The 18,693-nt window shown below is 37.1% G+C and overlaps 2 protein-coding genes across 4 annotated transcripts in view; one reads left to right on the forward strand and one right to left on the reverse strand.

Moving 5' to 3' along the window:
- Positions 1–8,042, reverse strand: part of COL4A3 (collagen type IV alpha 3 chain) — a 146,330-nt gene extending 138,288 nt beyond the window's left edge. The window contains exon 1 of one of the 2 annotated variants that reach the window (XR_007951645.1): positions 7,796–8,042. Coding sequence is in view for 1 of the 2 variants with exons in the window: in XM_051983386.1 (XP_051839346.1) it covers positions 7,796–7,894 (99 nt within the window). In the remaining variant the exon portion in view is untranslated. The remainder of the gene's footprint in view (positions 1–7,795) is intronic. The other variant, XM_051983386.1, reaches the window with a different exon arrangement.
- A 9,288-nt stretch (positions 8,043–17,330) lies between these two features.
- COL4A4 (collagen type IV alpha 4 chain) overlaps positions 17,331–18,693 on the forward strand; it is a 132,315-nt gene continuing 130,952 nt past the window's right edge. Inside the window, exon 1 of one of the 2 annotated variants that reach the window (XM_051983438.1) lies at positions 17,331–17,971. The gene's annotated coding sequence lies outside the window, so the exon portion shown is untranslated. The remainder of the gene's footprint in view (positions 17,972–18,693) is intronic. The other variant, XM_051983437.1, reaches the window with a different exon arrangement.

Here is an 18,693-nt window from a genome sequence, read left to right on the forward strand (position 1 = left end):
CTCTGCTTAGGTAGTACCTACTACAGGAGACCTTTCCTCCTGATCTACTCAGTCAGTGATTCTCTGTCTGTCTGTCTCTCTCTGCCTCTGTCTCTGTCTTTGTCTCTCTCTCTGTTCATCTTTCCCCCCATCTCTCTCTCTCTCTCTCTCTCTCTCTCTCTCTCTCTCTCTCTCTCTCTCTCTCTCTCTTTCTCTCTCTCTCTCTCTCTCTCTTTCTCTCTCCAACTATACTTCTCTGCCTCTCTTTTTCTATTTCTGTAGGTAGCTTCCCCTCCTTGTTTCTCTCTTCTGTCTCTTCCCCACCTCTGTCTCTCTCTGTCTCTGTCTCTGTCTTTGTGTGTCTCTCTGTCTCTGATTCTGTATCTCTGTCTCTGTCTCTTCTGTCTCTCTATTTCTCCCAGAATATCTCCCTAGACTAAGTCCAGTTCAGGCCCTGGAGACTCAGAGCTTCATAAATGTTAATTAAACTGAAATAACCCCAGATGTTAGTGTAATACTTTCCAGTTTTCAAAGCACTTTCACCTAAACTCTTGATCCTAACCCATTCCTCTGAAGTTCATGGGGAAGTTATTTCCCATTCTGTACAAGAGATAATGGACTCAGAGAAATAAAATAACTTATTCAAGGTCACATGAAAGTAAGTGGGAAAACTAGAATATTTCCTACTACTCTGATGTTCATTCTTTTTTTTATAATATGCTTCTTCTATTAAAGTATATCTATGCTGCTAACTAATTCTCTGAGCCTCAGTTTCTCCATCTGTAAAATAAAGGGTAGAAACTATATGATCTTGAAGTTCTCTTTGACCTCTAAATTCCCATGCTCTATTTTTATTTCCTACTTGCAGACTAGATAAACCCTTTCAGGCAGATCACAGATGACATTCAGTTTAAATCAAAATTTATTAAGTACCTATTATGTGTAGAACATCTTAGTGGATAAAGAACTGACCTTGGAGCCAAAAAAGTCTGGATTCATGCCCTTCCTCCATCTGTGTGTGAGACTGGTTATGTGACACTAGACAAGTCATTTAATCCCTTAGTGCCCTAAGCAATTCTCTGAAACTCCAAGTTGTAGAGGAGATAACCCATCTACATAAAGGGAGCTTTTTTACCCTCATCCTCATCCTGGAATTCCTTAAACCACTAAAATCACAGCTCTTTTCTCTATCTCAATTCCTGCCTTCAGAGTGACATGTTAGGTACTGGAGGAGGTACAAAAATCTGATAAGACATAGAGTTTAAAGGGAGATATATATCAAGCAAGTATAAGAGAAAATAAGACAAGATTAATGCATGGATAAACAGGATGGTATCTGGAAAGAACACTGTATTATGAAATAGAAGGATGTGAGTTTGAAGCTGAGTCTAGTCCTTTTAAGCCTATTTATAATTCTTGTACTAGCTCCACATGTGGTTGTGGGGAGGATCAAGTGAGATAATATATGTGAAATTCTTTTTTAAATCACCATCATAAAAATAACATTCAGTATTTAATGGATCAACATTTATTCAACCAACCAAATATTTCTTAAGCATATATTTATTTGCCAACTGTGCTAAGGTCTTCAGAACTTGAAGAGAAGCAAAAAAAAAAAAAAAAGGATCTCTATTTTTAAGGAACATTCTAATTAGAGGGGCAACATGTAAATAAATACATACATACAAAATATATATAGAATAAATGAAGATAACTTTATAGGTGAAAACTCTAGCAGTTGAGGGGTCTGGGAAAGAACTCTGGCAGAAAGAAGTATATGGTGTATTACTTGAGTGTTGAAAGAAACTCTAAGTAGGACTCTAAGCAGAGAAGGTGAGGATGTACATGATGGGCAGGTAGAGTCACATAGGTAAGGTAGGAAACCCAGGTGATTTCACAAATTATATACAAAATCAACTACAAGGCTTAATTACACATTTATAGTCTTAGACTTATAATCAAATAAAACTTAAGACTAAATTAGGTTGAGTGCATATTTAATGATATGCAGTTACTATTATACCAAGCGTTCAATGACATGGAAGTAGAGAACGGATAATTTTCCAAGATAATTTTCACAATTTTCCTAAGCCCACATCTGCAGATTGTCCAACTCTCCAACTATGTCACCATAGTCTCCATGGAAGGACCCTCTTGGTCTTGAAGTACCTACTCTACAGGCGATTGAAGCTGGAATAAGTAATGAAGATATCTTTTATCTTGAAAAATGAATGGGAAAAGCTAACATCTGGAACCAAGGTTAGGCTCTATATAAAAGTCCCTGTTATATTGCCCAAGTTACCAATAATGCCCCATGCTAACACTGTAGAAAATCCCTGTTTTAAGAATGGGAACAAAAGTAAGTTCTGCCAGCTCACCATCACTTTCACCATCATTTGTAATGGGCTGACCTTGAGTTGATGCACTGAGGTCCCAAGCACATGAGGCTAAATAGTAATTGGACCATACTCTATTAATAGATAAGCTTGGAGAAAGAATGGCCCCGCCCACTCTTTGTGCAAGTCCTGATGATTTTGGTGGGTGGAGGCAGGAGAGTGGAAAAGGAAGGAGAGGAGAGACTGCTTGCTTTTGCCATTGCGATGACCTTTCAGCTGAGATCCCCCTCTGTTAGCTGGCTTCCTGTCGCAGCTGCCCATGTTGCTATCGCAATCTTTCTTGCCCATATTGCTATCACAATCCTTATTCACCTCTTCACTTCAATAAAGACTGAAGATTTTTCCCTTAACCTGAATTCCTGGCTCCGGCTGATTTTAAATACGCCGTCATTACAATCACTCTATCATCATTAACATTAATAATCTCTATAAACTATAAACTAGTTACATAGTGCTGTGAAGTTTGCAAAATACATGACACATATCTCAATTTATCTAAGCCTGGGAGATGTCTTATTATTAATCCCATTTTTAGATGAAGAAACTGAGGCAGATAGTGTTTTAAGTAGTTTTAAGTGTCTAGGATCACATGGCTACTAAATATCAGGATTTGAATTCAGATTTTCCAGAATCCAAGTCCAACTGCACTACTTAGTTGCTACCTAATATATTCCATACTCATACATGCTATGTGTGTTACTGTTGTTCAGTCCCATCCAGATCTTTTTAACCCAGTTTGGGTTTTCTAGCAAAGATTTCCTTCTCCAGCTTATTATACAGATGAGGAAACTGAGGAAAACAAGGTGAAGTGACTTGCCCAGGGTATTACAGCTAGTAAATGTCTGAGACCAGCTTTGAATTAAGGAGAAGGAGTCTTAATAATTCCAGGTCCAGGGTTCTATTTATCGCATCACCTGGTTGATCCATAAAATCAGTTATTAATCATCTGTATTGGGCCCTAAGGTGAGAGCTCCAAAGGGGAGTAAGAGTATTCATTCTAAAAGAACCTATTTAGGTCTAATAATTTAAGGAAAGGGCCTTAAAATGGCTTAAAAGGCCCCTATATGCCTCAATGAATGGAGTATCTAACTTGGCATCAGGAGGACTTGAATTCAAATGCAGCTCTAGATACTTATTAGCTATGTAATCCTGAGCAAATAATTTAATGTCTATCTGCCTTTATTTCTTTTTGTGTAAAATAGGGATAATGCTATCATTCACCTCATAGGATTGTTGTGAGAGAAGATTTTTCATATATATATAAAGATATAATATAAATACTGTTATTATGATAAATATATGGATATATCTACATATTTATATCTATCTTATTTATCTCTCTATCATCCATCCATCTGTCTGTCTGTCTGTCTGTCTGTCTATCTATCTATCTATCTATCTTAGGCCAGAATTGAAAGCTGTAATGAGAGAATATTAGGTTATTTAGCATAGGAAGGATAAGACAAGGGAAGAATTCGAATTAACTGAGAGGAGATTCAAGAAGAACTTCAGCTACTTGAAAATTTTGCTCAGGATTTCTTTTCTCAAGGAAAACCACAAATATTTACTATATACCTATAATGTAAAAGGACTATATTAGATAATTTGCATGTCCCAGAAATCAGATGGGAAGAGGTCACTCCATGATAGAGATTCTGAAATTTTTTTTGTGCCATAATTTAACATCTTTTAGCAATCTGATGATTCCTATCAACCCTTTCTCAGAACATTATTTTTAAGTTGGATAAAATTTAAGAAAAAACATGCAAAGAAAATAATGATATTGAAAATTGCATTATGGTTTACAGACTTCCAGATTAAGAGTCCCAGCTGTAAGACATCTACAGCCTAGACAAATTACAGCCATTATTGAATTTTTGTGAGGTCCACTTGCCGTCTCTCCTTCTACCTCCTCCCATTCATTTTCCCATTCTCCTCCTTTATCTGAAGTAATGAGGTTAAATGGGGAAGTCTGAGGTAATTTTTACAACTCCCAGGAACCAAATTTCTAACCCTACCTGGACACTCAGGTTAGAAGAACTCCCATCTCCCTGCTACACATTTCCTAACCAACCCTAGCTCTAGAGCGTGTATGAAACACTTTGCTAACCTTGAGAACACTATAAAAATGTCCACCATTATTATTTTTGTAATGATGTCTATGGAAACCTAAGAGAAGCTTTACAGAGACAAGTCCAGATCCAGTTGATTAAAGCACACAGAAGGTATGAGTAGTAGTGCTCTGTGTTGGCAACTTTTCAGGAATCGTGTGGGTGGTCTGGCGTTGAGTATTCTATGTTTGAGAAATACTGCTAGAATTCTAGAGAATTTTAAGAACTGGACAGGACCTTAGAAGTTATCTATTTGAAACCCTAATCGAGTATGAATTCATTCACTCTATGGCTTCCCAGACAAGCAGTTATCCAGTGTCTATTGGAATGCAGCCACCTTGCTTTGAGAAATGTTAAGACTTCATGTTGTTATCTCTTTTCACTGCATAGAAAAAGACAAGTGCTATTATTCAGATGTCTTTCTAGTCTAGTTAATTGAGCAGGTGCAAAGAAGTGAAAAAAATCTTTTGCTTTTGAATTGGTATTAATGTATTTCAGACAACAAGACAGATCTGAGTGTGAACTGACTAATGTCAAGCAAATTCATCAAGACTCAGTAGAGCATATTAAAACATGAGAGTAGTAAAAAAATAACAAGAACATTTTACAGTATAACTGGAAATTAGGATAAACAGAGGTTGAGTACCACTATCTCAAGGATAATCTTTAAATACATTTATAGAGACAGCTTCCTTCCGTGCTCCTGGATGGTACTCCAAAGTGATTTACTAGAACTATATTCACTCTCCTTAAGAGAATGATTTGACAAAGTCAGAAACAGTCCAGGCATTTCACTGGCACATTCTTCAAATGTCTCTTGGCATTGTCTTAGCTAAATTTCTGTATGTTAAGTAAGGCTAGTATATAATTCACAATCGATGAGAATGTCTATAGATCTTTCCATGATGTCAAAGGGGCTTTAATGGACCTATCCCTGGAACTAGAAGTATAAGCCTTGAATTCTATGTAACTAAAGTCCATTTGTGTTCAAAGCATCTGCATGATCATTCAACAAAATCAAATTAGTCAACATTTATTAAGTACCTACTGTATGCAGAGCAATAACAGGATCCAAAACTCTTTAGATTATTATTTCATAAACAAAATTGTGAATGAGTTACATTGATTTTTTGGTGTCTATTACTTTTTAATAGTTGACTCAATGTAATTGGTAGGTACTCTGCTCACACTTAATGATATAAACTTAATGTTTCTAGATATCATTTCCAAATCATCATAATACTTATTTCTTTAAAGTGCTTTTATCTTTTCACCAACCTCTTTGATCTCTCACAACTGTGAGAGGTAGGTATTAATCCTTGCATTTGTCAGAGGAAGCAACTGAGGCACAGAGAAGTGATTGTTTAATGTCACAACTGTTAATCATTTAATGCTAATCTCTTTCTTGAGCTCCTGTTTGGTCATGCCCAACTGTTTGCTGAGCATCTCTACCTGGTTATCTCATCAACATCTCAAACTCAACACATCCCAGACTAAACTTGCCATTTTCTCCATTATTGCTTTTCTTCTTTTCAATGTACCTATTTCTATCAAGACACTACCATCCATTATCCCAGTCACCTAAACTTTCACATAATCTTGGATTTTTCCTTTTCCTTCAGTCTTACATTCCCCCACAGTTGCTATTTTCAATGAATTCTCCCTTTATGCTATCATATAAAGGTAATGATTTCAGAGGGAAAAAAACCAAACTTGGAGGACTTATATGAATTGATGCAATGTGAAGGGAGGAGAATCAGGAGACCATGTATTCAATCCAAATGACTTATGATTAAAAAAATAATAATATCTACTTTTGGAGAGAAAACTGATGGACTCTGAGTGCAGATTAGAACAAATTTTCTTTTATTTCCTTTCCTTTTTTTTTTGCCATATGGATAATATGGAAATATGTTTTGCATGAATTCATATGTATAATGAATATTTTATTTTTTATCTTCTCAAAGGATGGGAGAAAGATTTGAGAGAATTTGGAACAGGAAATTAAAAAATTTTAAAATGTATAATAGGTATCATATTTATATTCATCATCTCTCAACTCATCTGCTGCCACCCATGTTTAAGCCCTTAGAGACAAATAGACAAATGGAAGAAACATTATTAAGTGCTTATTAATAGACAAATGGAAGAAATATTATTAAGTGCTTATTATATGCCAGGCATTGAAGCTCTCTTTAATCTGCTTTTGTTGATACCTTCAGCCTTATTTTATATTCTTTAAAGGCTGGACTCCATTCAGCCTAGACTGCTAACTGATACCACCTCCTCCTGCACAGTCCCATCTCAATACATTCATGTAGACTATTACTCATGCCTGAAGGGCATCCTCTTCAATTCCTTATTTATAATTATTGGTATCCCCCACCCATTTTCTTTTGAGATCACCCAACTCAGCTGGAAATGGTCTCTCTCCTGTCTTAAATTTTTCTCTCACCTGGTTTGAATCTGACTGGGGGATTTGAAATAAGAACTAGGTTTTTATTCGATCTCCAGCTGACTAGCTGGTGAAGGTGAACAAGAAGCCTATGGACTCAGTTTCCTTCATCTGTAAAAGGGGACTATTATTTATATCACTCTTAACGGGCTGCCATGAAAAAAGCCCTTTGTAAACATTGAAGTGCTTTGTAAATCTTGAAGTATCCTTATTCTTTCCTTCCCTCCCTCCCCACACTTATGTCAAACCCCCCTGGTTATCCTATAAACTTCCCGAGAGCAAAGATTGTAATTTTTCGTCTCTGTTAAATGTCTTGCCCACTGGAGGGATTGCAAAAATATTTGTGGAAATGAATTCCTTGTAGAACTGGGACCGAAAGTCAGCTTGCTTGATTCCCAGCCATGATCCCTCTTCACCAGAACACCTTGCTCACTTTAAACTCAGTTTAGTAACTGGAGCCTTTCAAAACAATTTTATTTTCTTTCAAGCACTTTCTTTTCACAAATAAACTATTTCCTTTCCCTGTATACTTTCTGCTTAAGGAAGAAGAACTTCTCCACCAGATTTACAACAATGAGGATCTTTCTATCAATCTTTTGTCAGTGAACAGGGAACAGAGAAAGTTCTACTTATACGTTCAATTATACCGCTTTTACCCACCACACGACCCCAAGCTGGACAGCTCCATTCTTCCCACTCAGCACCAAAGCCACCCGAAACCGGGCAGTTCCTCCCCCGCCCAGTCCAGATAATACCGGGTTTCTCCAGTGAGTCCAGCTGCCCTCAGAGCGAAGCGAAAAGGGGGCGTTGGGGGCTCGGGGACCGAGAATAGCAGCCACAGTCCCCTGACTCACCTTGCCCATAGCGGGAGCCACCACAAGAAGTAGCAGCAACAGCAGCCTAGTCAGCAGCAACATTGGCAGCACCCGCCCGGACGCGCCCCCGGGGCTCATGTTTGCGCCAACGACACTCAGCACCCCAGTACCATGCACCCTCTCTCCGCTTCTCAGGATCGGCTCCCCATCCCTTCGCACCCCGCCCTCGTTCTTAGCTCAGTTTGGGGGACCTCGGGCTGAAGAAATTGGGCTAATCGTGCTTGTGAGTTTGCAGGGCGGGGACTGAGCGCGCCCTCTCCCCCGTCTGGCAGAGACCCAGCCCCACTGTCCAGTCCCCTCCCCACCTCCTCGGTCCCTTCTGAGGCCTTGGGCAGCAGTCCTGGGTGGGAAGAAGCGCGGCACAGGTCCCGCCCTCAGCCTCTTCTGGGGCTGCCCCCAACCCGAGGACGCAGCGTCCTCCCGGGAGGCTGGCAAGGGTGGGTGGGTAACCGCTGCCCTCCCGGGGGGCCAGAAGGGAGCAGGATTTGGGGAAAGCAGTAGCGGACCAGGGAAGGTTATGGTCCCCTGGTTCTGGGCAGCCCAAAGTCCGAGGCTACCACCCGTCGGGGCCGAGCAGGGCGGGGGTGGGGGCTGTTTTAGGGGGGAGGTGGCTGCGACGGGTGGGGTGGAGGGAGTGGTCATCGGGGCCGCGGGCGCATTGGCCGGGGGAGGCGCGCCGTTTGCGAGTTGGTGCCCGGTTGGCTTTTTGCTCCGTTTGGTCTTTCTCGCCTTCTTTTCAGCTCCCCTTCCCTGTCCTCGTTATCCCCCCAGCCCCGGTCACAGGAGCTTGGCATGAATGTGTTTTAAGGGGAGCAGGAAATCCACACCCAATTTAGGGGCGAGGTGGAGGTAGGAGATATGCGCAGGACCTCCGAGTCTGTGGCGGCGGAAGCGGTAGGGCAGCTCCGGGAGCAGCGGGCACCAGCTGGAGGTACAGCTCAGAGCTGGGGTTTTCCCAGCCAGAGAAATGCCAGTCCTCTTGGCAGTCTCCAGGGTTTGGGGGCGCTGCAGCTGGGGGGTACACCTGTGGAGGAAATGATGGGAGGGGGAAAGCCATCTAAGGGCGCAGGAGCACTTGGGGTAATGCGAAAGTGGGGAGGGGGGGGGAAATGGAGTGACAGTTTTTTTGATTCAAGTGCCAATCCGCCAGGCTTCCACTGGATGCCTTCTCCTGGTTTGTATGTTGATTTCTTTTGGGGGGTAGAGTTACCGATCTGGCAGAGGGATCCGGAGTTGGCTCAGCCTCTGACCTCCTTTTGGCACGCATTCTCCGGAGCCCTGGCACCTTGTGAAATGCCAAGAGCAGGAGATAGCTGAGTGGAAAGAGAACTCATCCCTTTCTTTGCGGCTTTGAGGTAGCTTTTCATGCCGAATCTTATCTGCGGAAATGCTAGTGGAAAACAAAATCTCCAGCCTCGCTGCGGGGTTTCCCTCAAGAATTGGGCCAAATTGAGGCTTGGGATGCATTTACAGCATCCATTTAGCACGTCTGTAATTTTAGGTGGGAACAGTTTGTAGATTGCTGTTTTTATTTGTTAACTTCCTCAAGGGTTGGATTTCAGCATCAAGTCAGAGGTATGTGGCCCCCAATTTACTTTGGGAAAGACACCATCATTGCTTTCCATTAGGATCAGAATATATGAAAAAATATATTTTGAAAAATGTGCGAATGCTTTTCAAGAAATTTTTAGTGAGTGTGCAAAGTGATAGATGGCAATCAGAATATTAATCATCATAATCCATTCTCTGACTATGCTGGATAAGTCTATCAGTCGACAAGGATTTATTAAGCAGGTATGAAGTACTAGACCCCAGCAGGCAGTTTAACATGTCATTGAACTTTTTGACTTTTTCCAAGTCATTTTTCTTAATTGCATCTAAAAATTTCCCAGAGCCTGGGTGCAGTGAGCTGTATTTGTCCATCTCTCATCTTATATGCCTATTTCAAGAAGTTGTATGCAAGATGGTAGGGATCTTATCATCTTGCTTATAGAATTAGAGAAAAGGAGACATACTTTGAACACAGGGGCAACTAAGTGTACTAGATAGAGCACTGGGATTAAAGTCAGGAAGACCCATTTTCCTAAATTCAAATCTGACCTCTGATACTTACTAGCTGGGTGACTCTTAGCAAGTCACTTAATTCTGTTTGCCTCAGTTTCCTCATTTGTAATGAGTCGGAGGAGGAAATGACAAACTCTTTGCCAGGAAAACTCCAGATAGGTCATGAAGAGTCAGACAGATCTAAACAACAAAAATTGAACACAAACTGCTTTATCAGGAAATTGAAACTGCTATAAACAGACTAAAGAGGTAAACTGTAGAATTGCAATGATTGTGCCTATTTCTAGATTGTGCCTATTTATTTTGGGATAGTCTCCTGTGTGACTTTTCCTGCCTTTCCTATGAGATAGGACAGCAGGTGTTGTCTTCAAGAAATTGGATAGTACTCTGATACTCTTTAGTGAACTGTCATTAAAATGGATAGTGATGTTACTTCCTGAGGGGGGTGGGGGGATGACTACCTTAAAATCCCATGGAATGGTCTTTGTTTTTATGAATGATATATCCTGGAGGGTTTCCGAATTTAGGCCGAGTCTTAATGCCAGAGGCAGGGTTACTTAGAAGATCAGAATTGGCTCTGTGATTCTATTTGGAGCAGGAAGTTGGAACTACTATGTCATATTTACTACAGAGAAACCAGAAATTTAAAAGGATTTCAAATTGAAATCTAGCATTATGTATTGTAAAAATATGAATAATTGAGATTATACTAGAGGCCAGTAATTCTATCATGTGGGTAATATAGGAAACACAGCAGCAGTATCTTTTAAACCTGTCTATTTGAATCAAGTATAAATGTCCCTGTCAATTTATTCCTAACTGCAATCATCTGTTTCCATCAGCATCTTTCTGATCAGTCAATCATTCCTTATATTATAGAAACCAAGGAATATATTTTCTATTTTGTCACCACACAGTTCTTCTGATCATATGGTTCTACCCCATAAGGTTATTGATTGACCAAAATTTTGCTAATTTTGATTTTTCTATTTTGGTTTGGTTGTATGAGTTTGAGCAAGCAGATGAAGTAGAGACAAAAAATTTTAATTTGAAAAGAGCAGAAAAACATCTCATTTGTTAACAAAATTAACAAAGTGCAAAATGGTTATTCGTACCTAGATATTTATGACAATTTTTATATACCACATACTGGAATTGCTACACACACACACACACACACACACACACACACACAAACTTGTTTAAATTTACAAACTCAGAGTCAACTGTTATGCTCTAATGCCCACTGCTTAAACTGTGGTTTTGTGACCTTCATATGGGGTCTCATAATTGAATATGGAGGTGACTTATTGGTAAATGTTTGATTTGTATACTTATTTTATATACCTATATATGTAGGGTCTTGTAAAAATTTCTTGGGTTAAAAGGGATCATGAATGGAAAAAGTTTAAGAAGCTTGGTTCTAATGGACTCATTATAAAGCAATAAAGTCATGCAATTTTTCCTTGAAATCCAGCTCTTTTCATAGATTAATAAACTAATAATATTTTTGAAAGCAGTATTGCTCTGCAGAATAGCATTTCATTCATTAGAAAATAATTTAGTATTCCATCTATAAAGATTATTCCATGGAAGAACTATTTAACTCTTAAAAAAATTTTTTTTCCAGTTACATGTAAAAGAGATTTTTTTTTTGATTATACATGTACACTGATTTAAAAAAAAATTCCTTATGAATCCTTTTGGGAGACAAAAATCAGAACAAAAAGGAAAACCATGAGAGAGGAAAATAGAAGAAAAAGGAAAAAAGTGAACATAGCATGTGTTGATTTCCCTTTAGACTCCATACTTCTCTCAGGATGGCATTTTCCATCCAAAGTTTATTTGGATTGCCTTGGATCATGAAACTGCTGAGAAGAACGAAGTCTGTCTTAGTTGATCATCGCACAGACTTGCTGTGTGCAATGTTTTCCTGGTTCTGCTTGTTTCACTCAGCATCAGTTCATGTAAATCTTTCTAAAATCAACCTATTCATCATTTTTTTATAGAACAATACCATTACTTTCACATGCCATTGCTTATTCAGCCATTCTCCAATTAATGGAAATCTGCTCATTTTCCAATTCTTTGCTACTACAAAAGGAGCTGCTACAAAAAAAATTTATACTTGTGGATCCCTTTCCTACTTTTATGATTCCTTTGAGATACAGAACTGATAATGGCATTGCTGGATCAAAGGATATGCATAGTTTTGTAATCCTTTGGGCATAGTACCAAATTGCTCTCCAGAATGGTTAGATCATTTCACAACTCCACCAACAATGCATTGTCTCAGGTTTCCCACATTCCCTTCAATGTTGAACTCTTAACATGTATTGCTTAGCTTATTAGGATGAAATCTAAGATTCAGTAGGATAAATGACATCATACAATAACCGAAGATTAATAACATCACATACTTGTTCTTACATAGTTGGGACTATTCTAATGGTTATCCTTTTCAAAAGATTCAAATCAATATACTAAAACATAGTTAAACTTTAAAATCCTACTACTAGACAGCTACGTAGTGTGCTGGATAGTACACTGGGTTTGTAATCAGGAAGACCCATCTTCATGAGTTCAAATCAAGTCATTTAATCCTTTTTGCTTCAGTTTCCTCATCTACAAAATGAGCTAGAGAAGAAAATAGCATACCATTTCAGTAGCTTTGCCAAGATTAAGATCAAATGGGATCAAGGGGAATCAATCCAACTATAAATGACTCAACAACAATGATTAGCTAGAGAAGCACAATGGTTGGTATGGAGGGTGAGTTTTGACATCAGGAAAACCTGACTCATACTGACTATGTGATCCTGAGTTTAACCACTCAGCGCACCCAGGAAACTCTGTAAGTATCTAAATTAAATGAGTTGCCCGTATATTGTAATGCAAACCCTATTACATTGAAATCACACACACACACACACACACACACACACACACACACACACACACACATGCACACGCACTCTAAAATTCAGAAATACTTCAAGATTTCATAATGCTTCACTTTAATCATTAGCAAACATTTTTAAATTATGCTGTAATATGTAAAGGTGATGGGTTTATTGGTTTAGTGGGTGGAAGGGATTTTGGAGGCCATCTAGCCCTCATTATGATGGAAGAACTGAGATACAGAAGAGTGAAGACTTGAGATCACATATCTGTCAAGGACTTGCATCCATATTCTCTGCCTCTACCTCCAGCATTTTTCTCAGTGAATTGCATTGCATCTTAATGCTGATTAACTGAGTCTGGTTAATGGATGACAAATGAAAAGCATTTACTGCATTGGATTTTAATCATTATCAAGATGACTAAATATAGCTAAATTTATTTAGATTTTTTAAAAATAATTCCAGCAATAATTATATGAATGGGATGATATTTAATTTCTCTTGAATTTGATAATTTTGTAGCAAAATTTTAATTTGCTCCTTATTTGTTCTGTTTAATTTTGGCAAATGCAAAATGCTAATGTTTGAGGAAGCTTAGCTGCCATCCAGTTAGATATTGTCATTTTTTTTTTAAACAAATAAAGCAGCACCATTCCTGAAGTTAGGAGGACCTGGTCTCTGATACTTAACTTATTAGCTGTGTGACCCTGGGCAAGTCACTTAATCCCAATTGCCTCAGCAAAAAACAAACAAAATAAATAAAGCTCATAATGACCTTGTGACTTGTTCAAAATCACCCAGCTAATTAGTTGGTAGAGCTGGCTCAAACCCAGGCTTTCTTGGTCCCCATTTCAATACTCTAGTACATTAGCAATACATAACTTCATTGGTGGGTAGATTATGGTAGGCTCACAATTACTTCATAAAAGCTGAAAAATTCATCCCTTTCTGACCAATATGATGGTTTAAAGTTAAGTAGAAAACAGACATACAATCTGTCCTTGGGTCTGGTGTCATAGCCTTTATAAACCTGGTGGAATCAGCCAGAATTTAGACTGTTCTAAATCCTAACATCATGAACAGGCATAAAGAGTAGAACTTTGTTAGAGGTGGGGGTGAGAGAGAGGGAGAAAAAGTTCTATTTTATTTCTATTGTATCCCTAAGTAAGAAAAATACTAATTTCTAATGTTGTAGTATGAGGAAGAACACTTGTAATTGTGACATTCTGTTTGTTTTGTAAAGTCATCTAATGGTAGTCAACTTGATTAATTAACCAATATTTATTAAGCTTCTACTATGTGCTAGAAACTAGGCATATAAAGACAAAAAGTAATCCTTGACCGCAACTTTATATTTATTATATTATATATTATATATAGTTTATGTTATAAATCATTATATATACTATAATATTATATATGTTATTTAATGTATCATATATCACATTATGCTCTATAAACTATATTATTATAAGTATATACTATATAGCTTGTCTAACATACTATATAGTATATCAAGAGAAACTTACATATCATCATATATGATATAAATATATGTCATATAGTATGTATTGTCATTTATATATTAGATTGTATTATGTAAAATACATATATTAGCAATATATTATATATAATATGTGCATATGTTATATATGTATAATAAATATGATATAATATATTATGCTGAGGGAACACACATATGCAGATATTAGCCCATATCAAATGTATTTACATACAATATAAATTCAGGAAATGGGAGAGAAAATGTACTTGCAGCTGGGAAGACCAAGGAAGTACCAGGAAGATACTCTTTCCCCAGGTAGGGAGGAGTGTCAGGAATTCCATGAGGCAGAGGTAGGAAGTGAGGACATTCCAGGTTTGGAGGGAAGCCTATGCCAAAGCATGGATCTAGACAGAACATCTTGTGTAAGGAATAGTGTGAAGGCCATTTGTCAAACCAGAGTGCATTCAGGGGAATCTGCATGTTCTCATATTTGTACTATGAACATTACCCTTTTTTTATTTGATTTTGTTCTGTTAATGGAACACCCACCTTGATGACCTCTGGCACATACATTGTAAAGTCTAATATAAAAAAGTTAAATATCTCTTAATAAGTTGTCGGATGACATAACTTAAAAGTACAGTCTTAAATGAAAAATCTTATTCCATGTCCCTGGAACAGGGCTGGAAGCAAGGTATCTGTCCCATGTCCCAATGGTAGAAGGGATGGTTGAAATCTTGGCACAATGTTTCCACTTCAGGAAGGTAGTATAGGGGCAGGAACTCTTCCAAGAGACCATTTGCAAGGGACCAGCATTCTTAAGTGGCTTCTCATATACATATAACCAATCTATAACCAACTCATTCTCAATATCTTTCATAAATAGCTTTCCTTTCCCCATTCAGAGTTGCCCTTGAGTTTCATCTTAACTTACATAAATTGCACCCAAAGGTTCTGGAGAGAAGTAGAGGCAGTCCTGTAGAGAAGATTCAGGATTTAGTTTTTTTTTCTTATAATTTATCTAGCTTGACCTTCTCCTTTTAAAAGAAGTAAAACAAGAGCTAATATGGAAATTGACTTCTGCCAAGTCTCATGGTCACAGAGTAGGGGTTCAAAACCAGACCTTCCTATTCCAAAGTGACTACTTTTTCTCATGCTGCTTCTAAGTGAAGGACCATCCTGTTGAAAGATCAAGAGGGAAAACTAATTCTGAAGCCCTCTCCAGAAACCTGTAGTTATTCACAACCACAATTAAATGAGGATTTTCAGCTGATCCTTCTTGAAAGAAATATTCATTTTTATGTAGCTGAAGCTCATCTTCAGAGATCATTTTGGTAATAGTATCACAAAAGGGTTACTCCAAATTAAAAGTAAGACCAATATGTTTGAAGTTGAAGCTGCAGAGCATAACTTCTGCTGATAATAAGTCATTTGTTGACAGTTAAAAAAGATAAAGAAAAAACACAAACCTCTAACAGATGGGCAAGAATTTTATAGCCTTAGTATTTTATATAGCCTTTACATTAATTAATGTCAAAAATATTTGTCCCTAAGATAAAATATTGAACATTTTAAGCTATACTTTTTTCTTAATATAGTACTAATATTAATATTAAAATTTTTCTGATGCTGCAGAATTCGAGCCTGGGGCTTCCCTCTCAGAAATGCTTTCCCTGAAAATGTATCAATAAATTCATCCTACTGTTCTATTAAATTGAATGCCTGTCTGATCTCAGTATTAACATTCAGTGAACTATTACCTTGGAATTACTTAGATTAACTTTATTTTGCAGCTATATTCTTTTGTAATCTGAAGGGAGCTATATTCCATTTGGAGTCTGGGTATTTCAGAATGGGAGGCAATGTCTCTAAAATAAGAAAACACTTGTATGAGGCAGATTAGAGAACCCTGCATTCAGCTTAGCTTACATTAGCTCCCCAGTTTCTGTTTAGCAAAGTTTTTGTTAGCCAGATAGTCTTGTTAGAGAACTCCTTAAGGAAGAAAAGGATCAAAGTGAATAGGACTGAGCTTCCTCATTAAATTAAAAAAATACTCCTTTATCTAAATATTATCCCACCTGGCTTTTGCTTATGCAAAATATTAATTTAGGGTCATTTCTAATTGATGCAGTAATATGTGCACAATTTTGAAATGATAGGCAAATCAATCCTCAGTTTATTTGATAGAAGAAATAATACCAAACAATTAGAATCTCCAGGGATGGCATTAATATGAGAGAGAAAGAGACAGATTATTAAAGGGACTTCAGTAAATACCAATCAATGGGCTTACTTTTGATCTTTATGACATGGTCTACATTGCAAATTAAAGTTGTCCTTGATGAAAATAGAAGTTGAAAACATGAGGACCATAAATGGTTTTCTATAGCAAACTCTATGGTCACACAATTGACTGAAAAGTATAGAGAAAACAAAATTCCATCCCCTTAGTTAATGATTTAAAAAGCATTTGAGTGGAGCAAAATGAAACCTTAAAAGTTTTTTAGTTAGACATATATGCTATATAGATACAATGTACATACAAAACCATATATAATATGTAAATGAGTACATATGTACACATATAAGTACACCCTGCCTAAGTGTGTGTGTTGGTATGTGTGTGTAAAGAGCAAAGAGAATTTCTTGATGGAACCACAGAGATAACTTTGATAATCACCATCAATTAAAGCATAAAACAGAAAAGTCATGTAGATTAGTGGAAAGAATTTGATTTTGAGACAGAGAATTTAGGATCAAATTCTGATACTGCTACTTGCTGCTCATATGACCTTAGATATATAATACCTCTGTGCCTTCTCTAGCAGATGCTATATCCTTGTGAATATTGAGCATTACATCTCAGACTCTGAAGCATCAAAATTGGGTGGTGGGCCACCTATGAACAGTACACAGAGGACCATAGATTTAGAAGTGCAAAAAACTCAAGAGATCATTGAATGCAATCTAAGTATCATTTTACAAAAGAAGAAACTCAGGCTCCGAGAATTTAAATGACCATGAAATCACACAGTTAGGAAGGGAAACTAGGACTCAGATCTTATGAATTAATTCCATTTCACCATGAAAAAAAAATGACCTGTAATTCAATTGGTCCTGAACTAATAAACATTCATTTAGCATTGACTGAAGGATGCTAAAGACCAGATAAAGAGTGTATCATTTTGAGATAAAGAGATGCCATTGAAAAGTTATTTCAATATTTTTTTCACTTATTTTCTTATAAAATGGCTAATATGGAAAGATATTTTTGCATGATTTCACATGTATAATTGATATCACATTTTTTGTCTTATCAATAAATGAGAAAGAGATAGGAGGAGGGAAAGAATCAGGAACTCAAAAACGTTAATGAATATTAAAGATAAATAATAAGTTTGAAATAAAAAAGAAAATGTAAATTGTGCCATATAACTGTCACCATGAAGAGAACTTGAGCAATATTTTAGAAACTGATTGAGCACATGAGAAATATTCTGGTCTAAGTTGTGATTGTACTGAATTTCAATCCTGGCCTTGTTACTTATCAATGGTGAGATATTGGATTAGTCACTTAAGTGCTCTGTTCCTTAGTTCACAGGGTTGTGGGATCATAGATTTGGAACCAGAAAGAAGCCTAGTGGACATCTAGTGTGATCTTCTCAATGGCGCAAAGTCACAAAGGTAGTAAATAGCTGTCAGAATTTTATGATTTACGTGCTGCTTTTATAAAGTCAGAAAGTTAGACTGCTCATTCATAATGTCTTATGAATGTCTTGAAATTTCTGTATACATATCTACACACATATAGTTGAAAAAGCGTTTCATATATATGCATCTACATAACATATATGCATATACACATATTTCTATTTAAAGGAATACCTTGAAAAAATTTTTTACATTATTTCTTAATTCATTATTTATTTTTGATGTTAACATTTTTGCTAATAAAAATATTATATGTTTTGTCCATTTTAAAATGTATTTTGGGGAGGGTAGAGTGAAGGAAAGAGAAGATACATTTATTAATCACTTATGAGATGTCAAGTGTTTTACAAATGTCTCATTTAATCCTCATAGATAGGTGCCCGATTTTACAGATGAAGAAACTGAGGCAGTCAGAGAGGTAAAGTGACTTTCCCAGGATCACATAGCTAATAAGACTTCAGCCCAGCTCTCTGTGCATTGAATCACTTAGCTACCTCTAGGAAAGAAAAAGTAATTCCAGCAATTCTGACTTTTCCATTAATTGCATCAGACTTATAATATTGAATTTTTTTAAAAGGATAAAATTACTTGATGATGAAAGGTGTTGCTGACACTTTTAAAAAAACACAACCAATCAAGATATTTGCTAGAAAACATATTTGTTTCAAAGTTGAATCCCTTCCAGCTCTGCATCT

Source organism: Antechinus flavipes, chromosome 3, assembly GCF_016432865.1.
Source record: "Antechinus flavipes isolate AdamAnt ecotype Samford, QLD, Australia chromosome 3, AdamAnt_v2, whole genome shotgun sequence".
NCBI lineage: Eukaryota > Metazoa > Chordata > Mammalia > Dasyuromorphia > Dasyuridae > Antechinus > Antechinus flavipes.